This window comes from Macaca thibetana, chromosome 1, assembly GCF_024542745.1.
Source record: "Macaca thibetana thibetana isolate TM-01 chromosome 1, ASM2454274v1, whole genome shotgun sequence".
NCBI lineage: Eukaryota > Metazoa > Chordata > Mammalia > Primates > Cercopithecidae > Macaca > Macaca thibetana.
In genome coordinates, this window is record NC_065578.1 from 93,385,557 (window position 1) to 93,410,971 (window position 25,415).

Genomic DNA, 25,415 nt, shown 5'->3' on the forward strand with positions numbered 1-25,415 from the left:
TGGGGTAGTGTGGGTGAGGAGAGGATTGGACAAAGGCCTGATCAGTCTAGATGAAATGTGGTTTATCCCGTTATCTGATTTAAAATCACCTATCCCCTTAAGAGGATGACTAATACAGTACTTAGGGCTGAGAACAGGATTTGAGGTGGTGCGAGGATCCCCATCAAGGCTGAGGGTACTTCAGAAACTTCTGAAACTAATAGAAAGATACAAATTATATGGGGGAACTGGAACAGTGTAACAATAAGGATTAGAAATTGATCTGAGTTGTTCCTAATTTGGGAATGCACATGCGATGGTCACACAATTTAACCTATTTAGGATGTTTCTAAGTTGTCTGATCATCTGTCACCTATTTAATTTATTAAAACCTTGACCCTCACCAGTTTTAACAACAGAGTGTAAGATTGCGTAAGACCTTATCCCAAAACATGTTTTCCAAGATGGAGTCCTTTGTAGAGTAAAAATGTTCTTGATAATCTAACATGCTGATTTCTAGATAAATATCCGTGTGGTCCTGGCTCACAATTTAGAGTTGTCAAGCCAACAGCCGGATTAACTTCCTGAAGTTCTCGCATTTGCTTAGGAGCAAGTATTAAGAGGGAACATGCAGGAAGGGGTGGGGAGACCACTGGGTAATTCTGGGAAACAATTTTGCTACCCAATTTTATATTCTGAGTTATAGAGTTATAAAAAGGATTCATGACTGCAAGTGGGTTTCAAAAATAATTTTCAACTGATGTCAACATCAATCACCAGATCTATAAATGGGAATCAGTGGCTGGAAGATCTCAGTAAAAGCAACCTTTCCCTATCTAAAGGAGCCTTTACTTAGGCATTTCTGGGCCCTCTGGAGGGTAAGGGGTGGGAAGACAAAGTCAATTTTGCCAAGTAGCCATTAGGTCTCTGCTGGTCAAGAGGAAGCGAAAAAATTCATCACAAGCACTGCTTTGGACAGCAGTGTTTCAATAATTAGCTGTATTTGGTTTTTCTTGCAATCAAGAAACTGGGCAGAATAAAAACTTTATGGGGAAATAAGGCTTTTGCATATCCTTGCTTATTGATTTGATTTGATTTACTCTCCAGGTAAGTCAGAAGAGAGTGGCTAATTCATCCCTCTAGAGTCCCAGGCTTAAGCCAAGGCATTGGGATGCTGGTACCTCCTCTAGTACTTACTCTAGCTCTCTCCTTCTTTGGTGGTGTGCTCTTTACATGGGCACTGTGTCAGGGCAGGAACCTGCAAGCACCTATTCCAAGAGTTGTCACAAGCCAGGAGACATACCTCTTATTGCTTCTTTCTCCATCTTCTTGATTTTTTGTAAAGAGCTAAGAGGCTCTTTCCTACAACAGGTGCTATTCCTTGATCTAACCAAATGTGTCTGCCACTGAAATGATATGCCAATTAAGCCTCTTCCTTTGAAACTCAAACACATGTCCAGACATAGATGTCAAGCAGCCAAAACATTCTAATATTCTCTATTACCTTCTCTGCTCCTTATTCCCCAAATCCAAGCTTTTCTGCTGTAAGCAAAAACATGGGAAAGTTCTTTTCAAAAATGCTCTCCCATACTATCCAAATGGTTTCCTGATTACAACAGGAACCCCTACAGCTACTGAATGAAAAGTTCTTCAGCACAGAACAGGGGGACAGTGGCAGGGACTTAGGAAGGATGTGATGAGGATGTGGTGTGGACTTGGTAGGGACCATGGTATGGGTGGGACTCTCTGTAGGAGGCATATCTGAGGCCTTGAAGCAACTCAAGCCCAATGAACCAGCTGGGCTCTGAGCCGAGGAGCTGCCTCAAGCTGTGGACTGCGTAAGCAGCAGGGGTACCTGGGCTTGTCGGCTGGCTCCAGCAGCTCGAGGGTGCAAAGGGAGGTCATGAATTTCATTCTGCTGTTTAGCAAAATTTACAAATACCTGGAGGTAAGAGAAGAGCAAGATTAGGTAGATATTTCCAGGAAAACAGCACCCTACACCCATCTACCCAGTTTGCTCTCTACTTTCCACAGTTCACATACAGCCCAGCTGGTATGGCTTGTGTCCTTCCCGGGGGAGGCTGGCCCACCCACGGAAGCCTGGCCACCAGTGCCCTGGTCAGAGCTATCTTCTTAGACTAGACTCCCGAGTGATGCCACAGGAGTTCCTGCTGGAGGACTCAAGGGACTTGGGCACCAGACATTGGGGTAATCAAGGCAAGGCAGATTCTCAGCTAGCAGCATCCTAATCCTCTAACTAAAAAAAGAAAAAAAAAAAAAGAAAAAAAAGTCATTGATCCCTGTTTGGCTCCTCGTTGAGTGTGCATGTGGCCCAGACTCCTGCTCGTGCCTTCCCCTGCTTAATGCTGATGAGAAGGTGTGGGTGAGCCAGCTCCTCAGGGGTTAAATGGAGACTTCCCTGTTTCCATTTTCCTTGCTTTACTTAACTTTCTTTAAAGATGTTTATTTTAAACAAACATATATAAAAACACAAAACCCAGAAACAACCCAAATGTCCATCAATGAATGAACAGATGGATGAACAAAATGTAGCACATATACATACAAAGGAATATTATTCAGCCTGGAAAAGGAAGGAAATTCTGGCATATGATATAACACGGATGAACCTTGAGGATATTATGCTAAGTCCTCACATAATAAGCCAGACACAAAAGGACAAATACTGTATGATTCCACTTATATGAGGTATCTATAGTAGTCAGAGCCTTAGAGACAGAAAGTAGCACAGTAGTTGCCAAGGGCGAGGGGGGCAGGAAGTGGCGAGTTAGTGTTTAACGGGCACAGATTTTCACTGAAGCAAGGTGAAAGAGTTCTATCAGGGATGGTGGTAATGGTTGCACAACAATGTAAATGTACTTAATACCACTGCACTGTGCACTTAAACATGGTTGACATGGTCAATTTTATGTTATATTTTACCGCAATAAAAAATGTGATTACGTCTTAAAAAACCACACACGGAATGCACATTTATCAAAACTCACTAAACTGTACATTTAAAATTGGTGTTTTTGTTTTGTTTTGCTTTTTTGAGACAGGGGCTTGCTCTGTCACTCAGACTAGAGTGCAGTGGTATGAACACAGTTCATGTCAGCCTTGACCTCCTGGGCTCCAGCAATATTTCTGCCTCAACCTCCCATGTAGCTGGGACCACAGGCATGCAACACCATGCCTGGCTAATTTTCTGATTTTTTTTGTAGAGACGAGGTCTCACTTTGTTGCATGGGCCCGTCTTAAACTCCTGGGCTCAAGTGATCCTCCTGCCTTGGCCTCCCAAGAGCCTGTGTTTCATCGTATGTTAATTACATATCAATAAAGCTGAGTTAAAAGAAAAACCACCACCACAAACCAGCAAGAATGAAATAACACACCATAGGATCACAGGGAAGGATAGTGTGAAAAAAAAAAAAAATCAATGAAGTTTCCTGATGACTAAAAAATATTGTTAGAAAACAATTTCTGATATACCACCTTTTACCCCAATAAACAGAGGGCAAGAGTTTGTTAAAAATCGGGAATATTATGCCTCCCTCTTATGGCAATTCCAACCCACATTGGATGTTCTGGGCCAGTCTTTGCTCAGCTCTTGGTACTCCGGGGCCAACTTGCCTGGTCCAGGGTGGTCTGTGTGACTGAGTACTCCTCGATGAGCAGGCTGTCCTTGTGGGAGAGGAGGAGCTGGAAGATCCTCGCCAGGGAGGAGGAGGAGACCTGGAACTGGAGCATGTTGTAGTGCCTCTCCCTCTGCACGCTGCCTGGGAAGTTCCCCTGGAAGAACTGCTCCACAGGGTTCAGGTCAGGAAGCAGGTCGTCCTTCGGGGATTTGATCTTCATTGTGACGATATAGCCATCTCCAAATCTAGGGGATGCACACAGTGCAGGACAGGCCTCTGTTAGTGGTTGGGCCTAAGGTAATCCCAAAATAAGGAGTAGACTCATCACAAATTTTGGGGATTAAGCCCGGCTTGGTGGCTCACACCTGTAATCCCAGCAATTTGGGAGGTAGAGGCGGGAGGATCACTTGAGCTCAGGAGTGTAAGATAAGCCTGGGCAACAAGACCATGTCTCTACAAAAATTAGCAGGCCGTGGTGGCACATGCCTGTGGTCCCAGCTACTTGGGAGGCTGAGGTGTGAGGATCACCTGAGCACAGGAGGTCAAGGCTACAGTGAGCCACAATCATGACACTGCACTCCAGCCTGGGTGACAGAGTGAGACGCTATCTCAAAAAAACCTGAAAAACGAGAAACAAACCGCAAACAAGAACAACAAAAAAAGAAATACTGGAGATTAAAGGCCCATACCATAGACCTGGGTACATAGGAAAACTAGGAGAGAAAAACCATGGTAGTCCCTGGAGAAATCATTTGATACCAGTTTTTAGAGGTCAAATGTCTGCATGGTAATGTGGGACAATCGTACTTGCTGAAGTCAAAGGTAGTTTTATTTTATTTTTTTAATTAATTAATTAATTTATTTATTTGAGACAGAGTCTCACTGTTGCCCAGGTTGGAGTACAGTGGCGTGATCTTGGCTCACTACAACCTCCGCCTCCTGGGTTCAAGCGATTCTCCTGCCTCAGCTTCCTGAGTAGCTGGGATTACAGGCGCCCGCCATGACACTCAGTTTTTGTTTGTTTGTTTGTTTGTTTGTTTTGTATTTTTAGTAGAGACAGAGTTTCACCATGTTGGCCAGGCTGGTCTTAAACTCCTAACCTCAAGTGATCCGCCTGCCTTGGCTTCCCAAAGTGCTGGGATTACAGGCATGAGCCACCGCACCCAGCCTATTTTATTTTTTGAGACAGAGTCTTGCCCTGTCGCCCAGGCTGGAGTGCAGTGGTGTGATCTCGATTCACTGCAACCTCCAACTCCTGGGTTCAAGCAATTCTTGTGCCTCGGTTTCTCGAGTAGGTGGGATTACAGGTGCACACCACCATGCCCAGCTAATTTTTGTCTTTTTAGTAGACAGGGTTTCACCATGTTGGCCAGGTTGGTCTCGAACTCCTGACCTCAAGTGATCCGCCGGCCTCAGCTTCCCAAAGTGATGGGATTACAGGTGTGAGCCACTGCACCCAGCCATCAAAGGTAGTTTTAGCCCAGTATGGGGATCCCAAGACCGCCCATAAAGACACATGAACCAGTGCATACTGAGTGGTGGTAAGGGCTGATGGGCCAGGTGGGAGCAAAGGCTCGGGAAGGCAGCACTTCCCTGAGGAAGCTTCCCGAAGCAAATGGAGCTGCTAGGGCCCGGGGCCATTGGTACTTTCTTCCTCCCTCAGCAGGATGGCTGGTTACCCTCACTTGGATGAGGGATGGTCCACCAGAGAGTGTGTGCACAGCTAGCGGGTGTCAGTACCCTATGCCTTGGTATCCTGTATCAGTCATAACTGACTCCAAAGCTCCCTCCACGGTCTAGGGCTGTTCTCCTCTGCAGTAAGATGCTGTTCACCTTTCAGCTCCAGAAAACTCGCCATCCCTCCACACAGGCAACACTCCTCTCTCACCTCCTCTATCATGCAGATATTGAGGAGTTAGAGGGAAAGGAATAGGAGAACTTCCCTTTCTCCAGCAGCTGGACACAGGAAGTTGCTGACACAGGTCTGGTGACCTGACATGCTGCTATTTCTATAGATATCTATGCAGTGTCCAAGCTGTAGTTGCTCAATAAATCATGGGTCAAATGTCCACTTGCCACAAGCAGCTAATCTATTAGACCTTTCTCTCAGTCATTTATCTGCTCTGACACATATGAAAGGATGACATTTTCTGTGCAACACCCTCCCGTGGGTGCATCAGGATTACGCACCTCAGCATAGATAAGGTGGGTTATGTGCTGTTCCTCCACCAACCAGCTTAGTGACTTATATGCTGAGCTCTTAATAAGTGTTTGTTAAATAATTGTAACTCTGCTCTTTTCTAGGTTATAAAGCTTATCAGAATGTGAATGAGCATGGCAATATGCTGATAATCTTAAACTGTTAGCTTTGGCATGCAAACTCTTAATAATAAGGAATTATCTACAATAGTTTAAAATGTGTGGGTACGGAGTAAGGATAATCCTACTCAAGATTACTGGCGTTGTTGGTTTGTCGTATAACATATGGTCTTTTTTCAAACTCAAAAGCATACAATATTCTAAAAACAAAAACAAAAACAGGTCCTCAAGCCAGTTGGTCTCCTAACCATTCCTACATTGGAGTGGACTCTTAGTAAATAAGCCACAGGTCCTGGATCTGTTGGGATAAGTGGTGGAATACTGAGGCAGTGGTAGTAGCCCTCCCTCGTCCCAGCCAGGCTCTGCATGTGTCCTGATCAGACACCCCATCCAGAGAATTGGGTGAGTCTTCGACCACAGGAAATTAGGCCAATATAGAGGAGTTTCTTATCAGCATAATGGACTTCTCCATCTGCTGCTGGAGAATGAGGCCCAGCCACCACCTGCCTCTGCCCCAGGGGATGACAGGGCAGCAGGACTCTTCCAAGTGTCAATGGAGAACACAGGATCCGGTTGGATCCACAGAGGCAACAAGGCGCACGCCCCACCATTTGCTTACTTGGACTTGAGATGCTGAATGGTGCCCATACATCGAAAGGCGCCCTTTACCATGATGGCCAGCCGGGTACACAGCGCCTCACATTCTTCCATGCTGTGGAGCAGGAGAGAGGAGGTGAGCAGGAGAGGACTCCCACCCACCTTCCCCAACCCTGGGAATCTCTTGCCTGTGGGATGTGAGGACCACAGCCCTCCCTTCTCTGATGATGCTCACGATGACATTCCACAGCATGCGGCGTGCCTGGGGGTCCATCCCTGTGGTGGGCTCGTCCTGGGGGGTGGAGAGAAGGTTAGGGAGCACAGGCTGGGAGCTGGCCCTTCCGATTACTGCTTCCCCCTGGCCTGGCTCCCCTGAGGAGGATGAGCTGACAGACGGTGCACACAGTCACTCCCCTCACTTGAGCAAGACAGGGGTACCCTCGTGTAGGGTACAGAAGGCAGGAGGTGGATCAAAGAATAAAGAAGCATGGTGTCCACCCTGGGCCCATTTCAGCCCACGAAGGGATTAAAGTGGATTAAGGCAATGACAGAATTCTCCTCAAAAAAAGAAAATCCTGCAAATACATTTGTCGGGAGGCAGGGAGATCACTCAGGTCACTTTCCTGGTTCCTGCTATGTCCTGTGCCCTGTGCCCTCATGATCCTTGGACTGCGTGGGCATGGCCTCAGGCCTGGCCTGGCTCAAGAGCCTTTGACCCAGCTCAGTGTCTCTGTTTGGGGACCAGACACCGACACGCCACCGAACCGGCTAAACTTCCCGGCTGTGAGCCCATGGCCCACAGGAGACATCCCGGGAACGCAGGATGTGCACAGTCCCAAGTCAAGGCTGTGCCATGACTTGTTTTTCTCCAGAGCTGTGTGAACCAAACACTGGGCTAAGTGCTCAAAATGAGCAACACAGGAAACAGTCCAGACTAAAGCCCAATTGCTGCAGTTTCTAAATCTGCCGACCCAGAACCTATTTCCCCAACCCGAGAGACGCAGCACTTGGTTTAAGCCCTTGGGGCGGCCCAAGCCCGCAGTTACCAGCAGCACCAGGGGCGGGCAGCCAATGAGCGCGATGGCTGTGGAGAGTTTCCGCTTGTTGCCCCCACTGTATGTGCCAGCCAGGCAGTCGGCGTAGACAGTCAGACCCAGGCTCTTAATACTCCAGTTTGCAACCTAGGGAAGAGAAAGAAATGCCATTTGGAGAATACAAGCAAACACCCCAAACCTCCCCCAGTTCAAAGCCTTGGGCTCCCAGATCTCATGCCTCCAGAATGAAAGCCCTAGCTAGGCTGAAACAGGCTCCTGCTGGCTCCTGTCCTCTGGCATGTGCTTCAGGCACCAGACAGGGTCTCCTTCACTCTGTGTCTTGGATCCCAGGGTGGCCCGGTCAGCTCAGCACCTGTTGGGTGTAGCCCCCTGAGAAATGGCCTTCAGCCTTACAAACAGCAAGACAGTGGGTCTCGCCCAGTGTCCTGGACCACGGCTAGGAGTGGAGGAGGAAGGGTCTATTTGAGAAGATGGTGAGTCCCAGACCTGTTGATCCCACCCCTCAAGAGGGTCACACCCAAAGCCTTGTGCATCCGACACATACCTATGGAGCACTGACCATACACCGGGTACTGAACCAGGCACTGGAGAACAATGTGAACACAGCCATTGCCGCTGTCCTCAGACTGCGGGGAGGTGACAGTCAAAATAAACAGAATACTGGCAGATCGTGACTGCGAGGGAACGATGACAGACACCAGGTGTGTGTGCACATGCGCAGGAAGGGATCTAGGGAAGCCACTGGAGACAAGCTCACCATGCTTCTGCCTTCTGTATTAGTCCCCTGTGCCTGGAATGTTCCTCCCTCGGTGTGCACGTGGCTCCCTCTCTCACCTCTAGTTCCTCACTCAGGTCCTCTCCTCTGCAGGCTCTCTCGGGGCCACCCTACCTCAAAGTGCAAACCCTGCCCCAACACTCCCTGCATTACTGTTCTCTGAGGACTTTTCACTCTCTAATGCACTGGATATTTTACCTATTTATCTATAGATTGTCTATCCCTCCCACTAGAATGTAAGCTCCATTTTTAACTTTTTATTTGGAAATAGTTTCAAACTCACACGAACATGTAAGAATAAAAATAGTTCATAGAATTATTAACTAATAAACCCTTCTCTCTCACACACACACAATCTTTTGTGACCCATTTGAGGGAAAGTTACTCATCACAGCCCTTCATTCCTAAATACTTCAGGGCATATTTCCTAAGAATAGGGATCTTCCTTTACATAACCACAGTACATTATCAATGTCAGTAAACTTAATGTTATGATACATTTACCTAATCTACTGTTCAGAGTTCAGTTTTGTCAGTTGGTCCAATAACATCCTTCTATCATTTTTTTTTCTCTTCTGCACAAGATGTAGTCTATTGTCTGTTATTCAGTCATTGTGTCTAGTTAGCCTCCTGCAATCAGAGATATTTCCATAGCTCTTTCCTTGTCTTTTAGGACTCTCATGTTTTTGAAGAATACAGTCTCCTTTTTTATTTTTAAAGAAAAGGAATATTCCTTCTTTGAAGCTTGTCAGATGTTTCCTTATGATAAGATTCAGGTTACATGTCTCCAATCTGGATTCTACATAAGTGAAACTGTGTCCTTCACAGGATATCACATCTCTGGGCATGAGATGTCCATCTGCCCCTTATGGTTAATTTTGATCACCCAGTTAAGTTGCTGTCTAATTTCTCCATTGTAGAAGTTAATTTTTCATCACCCAGTTAAGGTGCTGTCTAATTTCTCCATTGTAGAGGTTAATTTTGATCACCCAGTTAAAGTGCTATCTAATTTCTCCATTGTAAAATTACTATGTTTCTCCCTTGTAACCAATAAGCAATCTGTACAGAGATACGTTTATTTCTTTAAAATTACATTATCATTATTTTTTTAAGAGACAGAGTCTTGCTCTGTTTGCCAGGCTGGAGAGCAGCAGCTTGATCACAGCTCACTGCAACCTCAACCTCCTGGACTCAAGCATTCCTCCCACCTCAGCCACCTGAGTAGCTGGGACTATAGGTGTACACCAACAGGCCCAGCTAATTTGTTTGTTAGTTTTTTGCAGAGACAGGGTCTCCCTATATTGCACAGGCTAATCTGGAACTCCTGTGCTCAAGCGATCTTCCCACCTTGGCCTCCCAAAGTGCTGTGATTGCAGGTGTGAGCTACCATGCCCAACCTGTTATTTATTTTGTTAAAGCACTTCCTTACTTTCTGGCATAAGATATTCCAGGTTCATTTTATACCTATGCCATTCCAGCCCTGGAATGTGTCATTTATTGAAGGAATCAGGTTTACTTTTAGTGGGGAATGTTATTAAGACAAAAGTCTGAGCACTCAGTGTGCTCATGGCTGCTGGGTGTTTTTGCTTCTTGACCCTTTCAGAAGACAGATATACACAGGCAAATATACGTGTATATATACACACCTGTGTGCATGAAACATGAACACACCTGCATGCACCCACAAACACAAGCATATAAATATTCCGGAATTCCCAGTGCTATTTCCAGTTCCAATCCATGACCTCACAGTTCTTTCTTGCTTTTCCCTTTTCCATATTTGTAAGTCCCTTCTTCCACAGTGAGAATTCTGGGTTCCAATAACATCAAAACTTTTATTAATTTACTTAATCCTGTAACACATCTAACATTTTCAGAATCACTTTGCCTATACCACTATAAAATACAAACTAAAAAGAACTCAGAAATTATTTGTAGTTCTTCTCCCCGACTCCACCCTGCCCAAGAATGAGGATATAGAGTCAAACACTGTGTTCATCAGTTGTTTGTATTAGCTCTATCTCCCTTTTGCAGGATTATGATATTTATTTGAAATAAAATTGGGTTACTTTATTTAGTTTGCTGTCAGTGTTAGGTTTTCTTTTTGTTTTCATTTTTGCCTCCTTCGCATCCTTACTAATTTTTAAAAAAATATGTGGAACATTGACATGCTTCCAAAAGTTAAAACTATACAAAAATATATCCCCAGAAGTACTATTCTTTCCCATTTTTCTTTCTTCCCATTTTCTTCTTGTTGATCACCAAATTCATTGTTTTCTGGTTTATCCTTTCTATGTTCTATTTGCAAAGGTAAGCAGACATACGTCTACTTTCTTGTTTTTCCTTCTTTCTTACATAAAAAGTAGCATTCTATATGTTCTGTTTTCCACTTTGCTTTTTTTCATTTAACAGTATTTACTGGAAATATCTCCATATCAGTTCACTGAGATTTTTCTTTTTCTTTTTTATAGTTGCATAAGACTTTATTGTGTGCCTGTACCATAAATTATTCAGCCAATCTACAATGACTAAACATTTAGGTAACTTCCAGCATTTTGCAATTACAAATGCAATGGATCACCTTGTATATATTCATTTTGTACTGTGGGAGATGTAACTTCAGGATAAACTCTTAGAATTGTGATTGCTGAGTCAAAGGATAAATGCATACATCATTTTGTTAGATATGAGAGTGGGGATTTTTTTTGTCTGTCTTGTTCACTGCTATACCCCTGGTTTCTAGAATAGTACTTGGCACACAGTAGACACATAGTAAACATTTGTTGGAATGAATGAATGAATAGCATGCTTCAGTTTCTTATCTCCAAGAGAATGCACTCTCATGAAACAGGCTTGTAATTAACCAGACTCCTATGTGGCCACAACAAACCATTTTTTACCTTTTCGATTTCCTCTGCTGGTACACCTCGAAGCCGGGCATAAAGGTAAAGATGTTCTCGTCCTGTGAGCAGCTCATCAATTGCATCAAACTGAGGACAGTAGCCCATATTTTGATGGACTTCAGAAATATTGGTTAAAATACTGCAAGAAAAAAAGCAATTAGTGAGTATCCTTCAAGGAGGTGGAGGGATGATCATAGAGCTATGGCTGGAGAAGCTTCTGCCAATGGGAAAAGGAAGCTGCTGCTTCTCTTCTATTTGGTTTCAGAAATGCATGCAATATTTGGGAATCAAAACAGGGGCCCTTCGGTTAGAAACTGAATCCTGTCAGATTCTTCCGTGTTTCCATGTCTAGGATTAATTGAATCCTGGTTATTATGCCATAAGTCAGCTTTCATTTTGGATCAGATCACCTCACATGTGAGTTTAAAAACAGAAGGAAGATCAGGTTTAAGAAAATGATTCATGATTTTTCAATACTTTTCAGACATTTGGGAAGTAATTAGAAAAGATGGATCTGTCCCGTTGGAAGTAAACTTCTCTATCTGTATTTATTGGCAAAGATAGCAATGAAAGAGGAGCCAGTCAGATAACTACCCTCAGCCAGGGGCCTGCAGGGAGAAGGGGTAGAGTGAGTTGGGTTCCACCAACTCCCTTTGGCTAAAATATTCACCCTCACTAAAAAATATATTGCCATGATGGAAAATAACCTATACATAGACATTTAGTCTAATCTCATCCTTTTCTTCTTAAAGCTTAGGGTCTATGAATAAACGATGGATGATACAGGATGGTACAGAGAGAGACTACTGCAGTTCCCCACAATGACAAAAGCCTCCAAAGGCATGGGCTGGGCCAATTAAAACTACTTAGGGAAACAAGTAGGGTACGTCTCCAAATTAGCAGGCACTACCCTACCAGATAATCCCAATTCTGTGTCTTAAACCTATCGTTTCTTTCTAGCGTCCAGCTCAGTTTTACCTTCTGGAAGTCAGATTGTGCCTTACTTGGACACAGTTGTAACTTTATGTCTCATAAATGTGCTCATGGAAAATTCTATGATATCTTTCCCCTCCTCCACCCTGCCATGACTCCTTTTGTCACCATCAGGAAGTCACCTGCATGGTCACTTGCAGGTGAAGCTGGATCTGTTGAGATAGACTCAGCCATGACCTGGCTTCACCCCTGCCTGTCCCTTTTCTATAAACCCAGTAGGGCTGGCTGTAGAGGCCAAAGAACCAGATTCATCCTATCTGAGCCAGTGACACATGCTCAGGACTCCTCCTGCCCACTGGGCATTGGGCCATGCTGAGGATGGCTTTCAGGGAAGAGAAAGAGGCCCCAGTCAAGCAGATGCTGGACAGATGTCAGCAGCACCTAACTCCACTTATAAACCAGGGCAGAGGCTTCCTCTGGGCACCTCTACCGTGTGTGCTGAAGTTTTACTGTTCAAGCTTTTCCTGCAACCAGGAAAGAGGCAAACAAGAGAGAGCTCATCTTCTCTGTCCTGCCCATAGAGGACCAGTCTCTTTAAACACATTTTATTACAGAGAGCAGCAGTCACCCTCCAGAATGCAAGGACACATGCCAGTTTTCCCTGTGTGCTCCTTGGTCTGGCAAAGCCAACTATCAGCCTACAAATAGCCAATGCAGGTTAAGCTACCGCAAGGGCGCATGAATGAGCCCCTATCTAGAAACTCAACCCAGAGGAAGGATGCTTCATCACAGGGGTTCTTAACCTGGGATCCAAGAGCTCCTGCAGGATCATAAATGTGACCCAGGGCTGAGTAAATTCCCTGAAACTTTCTCAAAAATGTGTGGAGGGAGGTAATGGGAAGCAATGGTGTGTTTTTATAGGAATAGGCTACAAATGTTCATTGGATGCTTAAAAGGTTCCATGACCTCTAAGCGATTAAGAACCACACACTTAGTGCTTCCTTGGTCTTTCCAAGAATCCATCCCAACAGAGGAATCTCTTAACCATCACAATTCAGTTCAATTTTTCAGTGGGTCTATTTGTTGGGCTTTTTGGGCCACGCTCTCTGGGAGGCCTCCTTCTCTGTACACATCTTTCAGGGCCTCAGAGCCACCCTAGTATAGGGTCTGATGATCACCCTTCCTATTCTGGGAGAGGGACAATGCCCAGGACCTGTGAGAGACTCCCTGAGACAGGAGGAGCAGGACACTCACCTTTTACCTGCTACAGTGGCATCCCCTGAGGTCACTGTGGTGTCCCCAGTAAGCATCTTGAATGTGGTTGTTTTACCAGCACCATTCACTCCCAGGAGGCCAAAGCACTAGGAAAAAACACAGAGCTAGCCTGGCCCTCGAGACCAAGAAGGTCTAAAATGTCAGACCCTAGGGTAAGTGTGTGAGCTGGGGGAGGCATTTTAGACCTGGGCTGCATCAGAGGCCACGAGCCACGTGTGGCTACTGAGCACTTGAAACACATCTAAGTCCCAATTGACATGGGCCCTGAGTGTGAAGATTCAAAGACTTAAAAACAACAAAAACTTGTCAAATATCTCATTAATAAGGTTTTCTATTACATGTCGAAATGATAATATTTTGGATATATTGAGTAAAATAAAAAAATACTGGTAAAATTAATTTTACCTATTTTCTTTTTACTTTTCTCATGTGGCTAGTGAAAGATTTAAAATTATATATGTGACTTGCATTATGGCATTATGTTCCTACTGAATATCTCTGCCTTACAGGGAGGAGAGGCAGGCACAAGAGCTGATGTTCAGAAGCCTTTCACCCGTGGTCTGCAGAGTACCCACCTCTCCAGGGCGAACTCCGACACACAGCCTGTCCACTGCCGGGCTGGAGGTGCCTGGATAAATCTGCAAGATATGAAGAAACCAGACTTAGAACTGAGACAGGGTTAGAGCAAGGAGGGGAAGAGGGAACAAAGAGCAAAGATGGTTTAGGAGAAAACTGCCAGCACTAAGAGGTTACATATTGACATGGGCAGGCACAGAGGTGCGGTGAGTACTGAGACATCTCGAAGCTGACCCATGCTCTGTAGAAACGGAACACAGAAAAGTGAACAATGCTCAGCTGGAGTGATTCTCGCTGAGGCCCTGTGTCAGTGCCTGAGATGAATAGCAGGGAACACACATTGGAATTAGATGTTCTTGGAAGACAAGCTATAACACAGAGATGATGACCCCACATAAAATTAGGAAACCAAATTGCTTGCATAAGCATATAAATTGATCTATAGAAGGAAAACAGCAACATCATGCCAACTGTGGATCTAACCAGCACCTCCAAACTCATACCCATTCCCTTACCTTGGTTAGTTCATGTAGCCTTAAGATGTCAGTTTTATTTCCACCAGTAATAATTCTTTGTCTTTCTTCAGCCACATCATCATCTTCATCAACAATGGGCCCCTTAGTGGGCTCAGCAATCCTAGATGAGGAAAAGGGGTCAGGATTGGGCTGGCTGTACAGTATCCTTGGCACTGTCCTTTCCATTGGACCTCTCTTTCATTTCCTTGCTTTTGCTTCCTTCTGGGCTTCCATCCTTTAAGACTTAAATTCTAAAAAGGGCTCCCAGCAGGAGAGACATTAGGCATTAGGTAGAGAGGTCAAGTGCTCATGTCCAGAGTCAGCCGTGGGTTCCAGTCCTGGCCCCCTCATGTGTGATCTTGGGCATTGGACCTCTGAACCTTGCCTCCTTCAACCATGTGATGAGGAGGGGGGTGACAATACCTGTCTCACAGGATTGTGCTGAAGATAAACTCAGCACAGTGCCTGGCACAGAGTAAAGACTCAGGGTCTGGGAGCACCGTCAGGACTAAAACCCTTCCTCTACAGCAAGCACTCAGTAAGGGGTAGTTACTAACCTCCGAGCCTTCCACTTCCTCCAGTCTGCCCTGCCAACTCCACCTCTCCAAAACAGAGTTGTCATCAGGCTACCTCATGCCTCAAAACCTGTGGTTCTCCATCAGCTGGAGGTTGAAGCCCTCCCTCTGCAGCTGTAGTTACAGCCCTGCAATCCAGCCCCACCTACCCTTCTCACTTACCTCTTGCACTAACTCGTCTGTCTGCAATTGGCATCTCCCCCTTGTTCCCAGTCCTATTGGTCATTCCCGTCTCCCAGCCTCCGCATGTGTTTCCAGTCCCTCAATGTCCTCCTCCTCCTGCCCCACCAAATGGAATCTTCCCCATCCTTAAAGACACAGCCTCTTCTTTGAAACTCTCCCTGACCTTCTGGAAGCCAGGGACTATGGTGTACTTCTTTGGTCCTCTTTAGGTCCTAAAGCAGGCAGGACTCATTCAAATGTGTTGACATCAGAGTTTGAAGCTAATGAGTCAATTTGGGTAGTCAACCTCCTGACCCGCTCTCTCCCACACAAAGGCCTCTAAAAGGTGTGGCCAAGGCTGCAGAGAGGGTCTGCAAGGGCTGAGGGTGCCAAGGACAACAATTCCTGACACTGTCTCCCATAACTAGAACTGCTTGTGTATCCTGTTTCATCAGAATGTGTTGACACCTGTGATCTCATTCACCTCTCACAGTCCTGTGAGTAGGGAGGCAGATTCATTTCCAATAAATCAATTCCCTGTGGATCAAAACATAAAACCAAGTCCTTGGAATCTATTTACAGGTGACCACACTCAGCCCGAGAGGAGGAAAAGTTAAGAAACAAAACACTATCGGGGAAAGCTTGCTAGGAAGGGCTGCTGCTTGGCAATTCAGGCCCCTGGGTAAGGACAATAAAGGTAGGCCGGGATTGAAAAGGGAGTGAGGCAGGGGCCCACCCAGCTTCAGGAAGAGCCTGCGGAAGAATGGCAATTGCCAGCTAACCTGGCATTTGAGAAGCCCTGGTCAAGAGTCAGGGTTGGCGGCTACCCACCTTCCTCCAGGGGTGGGAGGGCATGATCACTGCCTGCACCCCTCCACATGGCTCCCATGTTACTCCCATGCTCCCAAATCTCTAATTAGCAAAGGGGCCTGCTATGTCCGTTCTCTCATAAATACATTAGTCTATTTCCTAGTACTTTGGATATCCCGTAACCATTGTTATTTGCAATACTATCATCTAATCAAAATACACATTTGGTAATTAAATGAGAAGGATTAAATATCAGCAATTGAAATTAATAGCACTGCATTTTAAATATTTTAAAGAGGATGCTCTTCACGTATTTGAATGTGCCATTTTAACCCGATTCCCTACTTGTATTATTGGAGAAAAGCCAGGCTTTGAGAATGTAAAAAAAACATCGTGGAGTGGGGCTCCTGAGGAAAGAGATAACTGTGTGGGTGTAAGGTCCAGTCCCGGGTGGCCTGAGCTGCCCACTGACCCCAGGGTGTGGCATGGACGTACCACTGGGAGAGGAAGAAGTGGCGCTGGACCAGGAGAGTCAGGAGGAAGTACACCACCCCTTCCACCACCATGGCAAACAGGTTCTTCCCAATCAGGTCCCAGTGGAACGGATTTGCAGAGTGCTCCTCACCTGGGCATCAACAAGAATTGAGTCCACTTCAGCCGCCCCGGCTCACCCCACAGACCTGGCCACTGCACACAGCCCACTAGACCAGGCCTTGTGTGGGAACTGAGCAAGAGCCAAACACCTGCCTCATCTGGGCTGCCCTCCATCCCTCCTGTGGCTCCCTAGCCATGGAAACAGAGGCACCCTAATCCCCTCTAGCTGGCAGGACTCTTCCAGCCCAACAAGGTCCCCTCCCAGCACCAGCCCCTGCCGCAGTCTGATGCAGAAGCCCCCCCGGGTAGCCCACCCAGCTTTGGACCCAGGGCCCATCCTCCACAGGCCTTGGCTACCACCCACCAAACCGGGCATAGACATCTGTCACAGCCTGGCTCAGTGCAAGGTCAATGAGGCCCCGGCCCAGGCAGAAGTGGGGGAAGATAATGAGCAGCTTCCTCAGCACGGCGTTGAACCTGAGCAGCGTCTGAAACAGAGAATTAGGACTGTTGGAAATGGGGCAAAGCCCACCCACCCCTCTCTTCAGCAGGGTGGGGCCCAGATACTCTCACAGGACAGCACAGGGGAAGGCCTGCAGACGGACAGTCCTTGCAGCCAGACTGGCCACTGGAGGGATTTGTCCAGCAGAGCATAATGGGTTTGCTGTGGATGTCATGAAGTACATATAAGCAGTGCCTCAGGCCAGGCCAAGGAACTAATCAATTAAATGGCCAATCAAGGACTGAGGCTCCCTGCAAGTGTCTAGTGGGCAGGAGCTGCCCCTTCATCTAGCCAGGCAGCATCTTCTAAACATTTACTATGCTCAGTACCATGTGGGCACCGAAGCTAACTGTGAGGAACCTGCATTACTGTCCTTACCCCTCCCCTAGGTGACTGGGGGGGTGACAGCAGGAATGTGCAGAGAAGCTGCAGCTCTCCTGCTGTCCACTTAGGGAGCTCTCCCTGCAGACTCACTTTGAAACAACAGGAGCCCTCCAAGGCGTTTGTTAACAACAGCTGCAGGGGGACAGCAGGCCCTGAGCCATCTCCAGTTCAGCTTTTCAGCCCCTCATGGGGCAATTACCATTGTCTAGGGAGAGGAGGGCTGGAGACTCTCTCTGGGGTCTGTGTTAAGCCAGGGACTTGTTTTCAAGTGGTCAGACTTGGCATGTTGGGCAGAGCCTCCCCTGAGAAAATAGAAGGGACACTGAGGGGTACAAGGACAGCATAGCTCCTGGCTGGGCCACTGCTGTCCATTCCATCTGGCTCATCCCTGTCCCACAACCTCCTCTCTCTCCAGCTTCCACACCTGTGCCCACATTACCTCATCCTTCCCCGCCTACCCGCTGTCTGCCCACTCTTTCTGGAATCACTGCTCTTTGGCCTCTAGGCTAGGGCATGTGCAGGCTGTTACCTATTGCTCCAAGCAGGAAAGAATGCTCTTTTTTCTTCTGCTTTCTGAAAGATTCCTGTTCTTCTTTAGATAGCTGGCTCAGAGAGTGCCTTCTCCTATAAGCCTTCCCAGATTCCCATGAGAAAGTATCCATTCCTCTCTCCCAGCACTTATCACATTCCCATGATTAATTTTTTAAAAATCTGCCTACTTTCTCTGCTAGTCAGGGGGCCCCTGGAGGGTGGGCATTGAGTCCTAATTATTTTTGTGTTCTTCCTAAATACCTGCAGAATGATTAGCTCTGAGTAGGCACTTCATTATTTATTAAATGGGCTAACAGAAATCTACAGGCTGGCCGGGCGCGGTGGCTCAAGCCTGTAATCCCAGTACTTTGGGAGGCCGAGATGGGTGGATCACGAGGTCAGGAGATCGAGACCATCCTGGTTAACACGGTGAAACACCGTCTCTACTAAAAAAAAATACAAAAAAACTAGCCGGGCGAGGTGGCGGGCGCCTGTAGTCCCAGCTACTTAGGAGGCTGAGGCAGGAGAATGGCGTGAACCCGGGAGGCGGAGCTTGCAGTGAGCTGAGATCTGGCCACTGCACTCCAGCCTGGGCGACAGAGCGAGACTCCGTCTCAAAAAATAAAATAAAATAAAATAAAGAAATCTACAGGCTGAAATTGGACTTCCTCCACCACGGCTCCCCCAGCCCCTGCAGCCTGGCTCTTCCCACTGCCTCTGGCCTGCAGCGTGTTATCCGCCTCGCTCCTCTGATGCTCTGTCACACACTGTATTATGGAGGATCATACACTGGCTTATATCAGTTGCAAACTTGGTGGGCAGGTCCTTTCCGGACTGGAACGGGAGCCTCTGGAGGGCAGGACGAGTGGTCCATGCTTGTTTATATCAGCACACCCAGCACATGGTGTTCAGCTGGTAAAGACCTCCTGACTGTGCAGGGGCGGCAGCTGCTGGGAGCTGGGGAGCCTCCTGTGGGATACTGGGGGTTTCCGCAGCAGCTGTGTATCTGATAATTTACATGAAAATACCAGCTTTTTGGAGGCGGGTGCTTAGCAAATGTTGGCTAAATGGGTGCAGCCGCAGAGGGGAAAATGTTCTAAGTTGCTTTAAGCTGCTATTTAATTATTCTGAAGGAACACTCTCTTAAGACTTAGTGGGCTGTGACAAACACAGCTCCGCAAAGCAGCGTTTTCAATCACCTGGGGGCTCTGGCCATCTGCTGGGGTTGTGTTCTTATCCCCCGGCTTTCCGGAGTCTGACTCCGACATGCTGAATTTCATAGGACAGATGAGGCTTCATTACTTGCCTAGCGGCCACAGAAACCCTAACAAGATCTGGAAAGAGTCAGTCTCAGGGGCCACAGGTCTGGGCGGTTTACGGTGGAGACTCTGCACAGATTTGTCCTGTGTTCCCCAGCGGGGCCCAGAGGCGGGTGGAGGTGGGCGCCGCAGGGCAGCAGTGCAGATGTGCTGGCTGGTCCCACCCTCTGAACTGGGAAGAGCTAATGAGGAGAAGAAAGGTTGAGGCGCCTGGGGACACAGACACGTGGGGAGGCAAATGTTCCAAGGACAGCCACAGCCAGGACTCAGACACAGTGGTGGGGACTGGGAGTGTGGAGTGTAAAGACAGCCCTGCAGCGACTGCCTTCTTTTTTCCTGCCTCTTTTTATGATTCCGTTTGGCCATCTGTCTCTGGACAGGGGGAGGTCAGATGGAAGGGACAACTGGGCTTGGCAGCTCATAAAAGTGAGGCATTCAGCATGGAGAATCCCCAATCTCTTCCTCAAGATAACTTGCCCAAGGAATAGTATATGTCAGAGTGTTACAATTTCCATAAGAAAGTGGGAGAAAGGACGTATGGGGATTTGCTGATGTGTCTCCAGAGCACACAGGAAGCTCAAATAAGAGTTTGCCTCTGGAGAAGGGAACTGGGTGAGTGGGAAACAGGGGTAGGAAGGAGACTTTTTTATTGTATGCCTCTTTATTCTTTTTAGATTTTGAAATCACCCAAATGTATTGTGTGTGTGTGTAAAACCCAACACCCAAAGTCCCTAAGGAAACCTTTCTGAAAGAGTAAGCAAAGCTTAAAGTTTATTGCAAGAATAAAGTTTTGCTTGCAGAATAAACACAGAAAACAATTTCACTCAGAGCACAGAAATGAAAAAGGAGTTTATAGGAGGAAAGAAGGCAGAAGGAAGGAAGGAGGGAGGGAGGGATGGAGGGAGGAAGAAAGGAAAATAGGAGAGAGGGCAGAAGGAAAGAGGAAGGGAAGGAGGGAAGAAGGAAGGAAGGAAGAACTGAAGAGTGAAGGAAGGAGTGGGGAAGGAGGGAGGAGGGAGGAGAAGAAGGAAAGAGGAAGGAAGGATGGGAGGGAGGGAGGAAGGAAGGAGGGAAGGAAGGAAGGAAGGAAGGAGGGAGGGAAGGAAGGAAGGAAGGAAGGAAGGAAGGAAGGAAGGAAGGAAGGAAGGAAGGAAGGAAGGAAGGAAGGAAGGCAGGCAGGCAGGCAGGCAGGGGGGGGTCAAGGGTGGGGAGGAAGAAAGTGGTACTCATCTGCATTCAGCTGCTACATGTATGACACTTGCCCCTGGCTCTGCTTGACCAACACATATTCTGCTATCCTACTGATCAAACACAAAAGCCAAGAAAGTGATGCTCACCCGGTTATTCTCAAATAATTCCAAGATGAAGGTAATAGCACTGCTGTTGATGCCGATGAACAGATTAGCACAAGATAAAGCCACATAGGCTGTGCTGGGGACATCAAACAGGAAGGATGCTGGGTACATCATGGGAATGACCGCCCATCTGTGTGAAATGAGACAACTCAGAGCAATGGAGTTCTACTTTCCATTCCATCTGCAATACATCTAAATATAATGCACTACCCTTACACCTGAGGTGATATGTGTGAACTGGCCAGACTCCCAGGGGACCAGAGAGATACTCTATTTGTTGGTCTCTGTGCCTCAACTTTAAATGGAGATAATGATGCCTGCCCTGACCACTTCATGGGGTTTTGTGAGGAGCAAATGGGCTGCTAGCTGTGTATGTACTCTGTAAACTACAAAGCCCTGTACAACTCACAGGTGGGTTCTCCACCCTGCAACACCTCCCACTCTAGCCTGGGTCAGCAAAGCCCAGCCAAGGGTCCCAGCGAGCTCATCTTCACAGCTTACAGTCAGGTTGGTTCCCAAATTCTCTATTTCCAAGAGAGATATGTGGAGACCAGTGCTCTGGCAAGGCTCTACTGGCCCACAGAGGAAGGACCAGGATCACTATTTTCATTTTACAGATGAGGAAACTGAGGCCCAGATGGATGTATTACTCATTCAAAGTTACACATGTGGGAAAGAAAGTTGCATGCTGGGCCCTGTAACTCTGCTGATGTAACCCCTGTGTCATCCTCTGTCCCTGACCCAGGAGGAGCTTTTTGGTCAGAGTCTTCTACTGTGTGCGGTAACTCTTGGCCAGTTCACATGGGGACGCTGAGGTGGACAGATTGGCCACAGATGAGTGAGAGTCAGAGCTGGGTGAGGAGCTGGGGAATGGCTGACCCCCAGGTTTTGGTCAAGGCCTCAGTTTGAGTAGAAGATTCAGACCATGTGGGACTTCTCTCATTGTTGCTGACCGGACCAGGCCTCAGAGATACCTCTGTCGGTGGAGTCAGAAACAGAAGCTAGACAGATCCCTGGTTATCAGCCTCAGACCCTACCTGGGGCTGGAAGCTAAACTTGCGGGTGCCACCACCACAGGACAGCCCAGGTTTTCTGTCAGGAGATGATCCCCCACCCCCACCACCGGGTTTCTCTTCAGAGGCATTAGCTAATGGCCCAAACGGCTTACCCATACAACAGGAGCAGTGCCACAAGGGCAGGAAGGTTTTCTGGAGAAGTGTAGGCTTTCTTCTGAAACCCGATGAAGATGCCCACCACTAGCCCAGCACTCACGGAATAATTCATCTCAGAAAGAGAAGAGGAGAGAAAATCACTTAACCTCTCAGACCTGCTTCCAGCTCTGCAAAATGAGGGGTGGGGCCAGGCTTCTCCAGTTCGTAGGGTCTGGGATTCTGATTCGACTTGCTTGTTAAACAGTTCTTGGTTGGCAAACATATGTTAAGCTGTCACTAGTCCTCCTACCGCAGCCCGCGCCCTACCTCCCTGCCAAGGGAACCTTCAGTTTGCATCTTTTGAAAGGATCAGTTACAAAATTCTGCCTGGTCTCTCACTCTCTAACTGGTCATAAAGTTTTGTTGATTCTTCTAAGCATGTCTTCAGAATTCAGAAAAACTTAAAGCCTAGTTCCTGGCTTCACAAAACTCAAATAAATAATGATACCCTTTTAAAACAATTTAGTCCTACAGCCATTACACTGGGCACAGAAAGGGGACAGCAACAGTGGGGTTAGGGGAGGAGCCACAGTTGTCAGGAGCAGGACAAGAACCAGAGAAGGGCTTCCTCAGAAGGCAACCTGGTGTGGGGTGTGGGGGCCTCAATGGGATGAGAAAGATATCCTTATAGGAGGCTGATCTGGTGCAGGGTATCAGAGCCAGAGCAGAACGAGGAGGACCTACACGCAGCAGAGGCAGCTGGAGCAGGGAGAGGACGGCATCCACATGGGGAAGGGATGGTGGCAGAGTTGAGCACTGTTGATGTTCAGGTGTATAGCTCCGGTAGATAAATGAGTTGGGAGTAAGAGAAGCCAGCGTCTCACTATTGAAGGGAGTTACAGATGTGGAAAGATAAAAAACTAGAACGAGCCCTGTAGAGTTGGTTTTGGTGAGCTCATAGCGTTCAATGTGTAGGTAGATAGAGAACTACAGATAGAGGTGTGTGCATACCTGTGTGTGTACATCCATATCTTCCCTAGTTCTATCACTGAGAAGGCCTGGGACCAATAGTGCTCCAGAGGCAATGAACATATCTAGCACACAGATCTTGGTTTCTGAGGGCCACTTCCCACTGGCAGGAACCAGGGCTTCTTGGGGAGAGGGTAGGACTGGGGATAATGGAAGGATGAGCCTGGAATATCTTGCTGTGCCATTGAGCACGGAGGAGCTCTAGGGGAATGAGGACCTGAGTCAAGACGATACAGAAGCCAGCTTCAAGGGGCCCCCACTGACCACACTGAGGATAATGTGAATATCAAAATAAATAATGATAGTCTCGGATCATAGTCCATTGATTAACACAGGAACCATGACTGCATACAGAGATAAATAAATGGATGAATAAATGGAAAGTTGTATAATTAATAGGATATTTATATATCTTTGAAGTGCCTCTACCAGAAATTTGTATTTATTATAGAGGGGAAAAGAGTAGTTTTACAGTAAAGAAGCTCAGCAGACACCTTTTTAAGTGAGCAAATTGCACATCATCAGTAACAGAACAGATGGAAATCAGAAGCTACCTGATAGGATGCAGTGAGAACATAGCACTGCTCGATGATACTGCTGCCAAGAAGCACACCCTCAACCCGGGCAAGAGGAAACCTCAGACAAGCTCAGACCAAGGGACATTCTGCAAAATAACCAGCCCGCAATCCTCAACAGTGTCGAGACCATGAGTGTTAATGAAAGACTGTGGAACTCTTCCAGGCTGAACAAGACTAAAGAAACAGCACAATCAAATGCTACGCATGATTCTGAGCTAGATCCTTTTCTCTGAAAGACATCACTGGGGCAATGGGCGAAAAAGGAGTGGGGTGTGAGGATTAGGTGGTGGTGACACATCAGAGCTGGTTTCCTCGTGTTGACAGTTTGTGTTGCGGTTGTATGGGGTGTGTCCTCATTTCTAGGAAGTACATATCGGAGGTGCTGAGGGGTGTGAGAGAGAGAGACAGGAAGAGAGAAACAAATGAGAAGGGGCATCTTCTTGAGAAGTTACTTTCAAATGACTCAGGAAAAAAAGGTTTGAACTGTACTTGCGACTTTTCCATAAGTCTGTAACTGTTTCAAAATTTTAAAGTAAAGAAAAATAGATGACACATACAAGAATTTAAAACATCATATATGTGCTAAGTGAATGACATAAGCAATAATTTTTTTTCTTCATTCAACTTTTTTTTGCCACTGGCTAAAGGCAGTACTAAGTTCCAAAATGATAGATCACAGAGGTCAGATTCCAGGCCAGCTTTAAAATTCTGGAGCATCCGAAAATCTGCTAACATGGTGCCTGCCATCTTCTACCCCTTCATTGCCCTGCCAGCTAGTATCACCTCCCACCTCAGATGTCCACTCTATCCTAGCTACATCTCTCTCCGAAGGCTCAGAGATCCCTGTAACCGCACGTGCACGCACCCACACACACACATGGGCCAGCCCCAAGTGTAAATTCTATTTCTCATCTTTAAAAAAAAAGTAAAATTAAAAGCCCCAGCACTTTTCTAAGTACCTTTTCAGTGCTGGTTGGCCTAGCTCCTTTTATATTAGAATCACAGGGCCAATGTGGCACCTGCAATTGATGCTCTTATCCAAAGAGAGGCTTTCAGGCTCTGACCTCCTCCCCATGGATTTATGAGTGTTTCCTCGTGTAGACAGAAGAGAGAGGAAATAATTTAGTTGCTACTGATAATTTCTGGTTTTGTATTGTTAAGTGATAGCTGCTTACTAAGCTGAGTAAGACAGAAATCATATCTTCAGGAATTCTAATATTCACCATCATTTTTAAAAGCCATGGAAGAGAAGGTCATTGGTGTTGGTCTCCATCAGTAGGTATATCTTATCATCACATGAAGTGGAGGCTCATGTTGGTCTTAAAATGTTAAGATTTCACTACTCAAGACATCTAGAATAGACTGGGGTTGATGTCATAATCATCCCTGCTACATTATAACTAGGTCTTTACTACCAATTCCTTTGACCCTGCAGCCTGTAATAAGGTACCCTATCCTGACCCCTCCCTACCCCCACCAACCTTGGTTGTATGGAAGGCGATAGTGTGCTATTGATTTGATAAATATTTTTTCTTCATTTTTCACTGTAGTGGTGGTTAATATGATATAGTGAAGGTCTGATTACTTTGGCCACTGGCTGGGGTTGCCAGATTTGGCAAATTAAAATCTAGGATGCCTAGTGAAATTTGAATTTCAGATAAACAACCATTTTTTTTGTTTCGTTTTGTTTTGTTTTTAGTGTAAATATGTCCTGTGCAATATTTGAAGTAGGATATGGGTATGCTTATACTACAAATTATTCATCGTCTGAAAATAAATTTTACTGGGTGTCCTGTATTTATCTGGTGACCCTACCACAGGGGAAGTTTTACCCTTACCCTTTTGAAGGTGGGGCAGGAT

The 25,415-nt window shown here is 46.5% G+C and overlaps 1 protein-coding gene across 2 annotated transcripts in view; it reads right to left on the reverse strand.

Moving 5' to 3' along the window:
* The window catches only part of ABCA4 (ATP binding cassette subfamily A member 4), a 128,485-nt gene that overhangs the window by 1,052 nt on the left and 102,018 nt on the right, over positions 1–25,415 (reverse strand). Inside the window, exons 37-49 of one of the 2 annotated variants that reach the window (XM_050807257.1) lie at positions 21,966–22,081; positions 20,780–20,927; positions 17,071–17,194; positions 16,608–16,737; positions 14,566–14,686; positions 14,050–14,112; positions 13,454–13,560; positions 11,264–11,405; positions 7,580–7,714; positions 6,722–6,825; positions 6,556–6,648; positions 3,613–3,862; positions 1,835–1,921 (exon numbers count right to left, since the gene is read on the reverse strand). In XM_050807257.1, coding sequence (XP_050663214.1) covers positions 1,835–1,921; positions 3,613–3,862; positions 6,556–6,648; positions 6,722–6,825; positions 7,580–7,714; positions 11,264–11,405; positions 13,454–13,560; positions 14,050–14,112; positions 14,566–14,686; positions 16,608–16,737; positions 17,071–17,194; positions 20,780–20,927; positions 21,966–22,081 — 1,620 coding nt within the window. Of the gene's footprint in view, positions 1–986; positions 1,922–3,612; positions 3,863–6,555; positions 6,649–6,721; positions 6,826–7,579; positions 7,715–11,263; positions 11,406–13,453; positions 13,561–14,049; positions 14,113–14,565; positions 14,687–16,607; positions 16,738–17,070; positions 17,195–20,779; positions 20,928–21,965; positions 22,082–25,415 lie in introns of those variants that run through there. The other variant, XM_050807247.1, reaches the window with a different exon arrangement.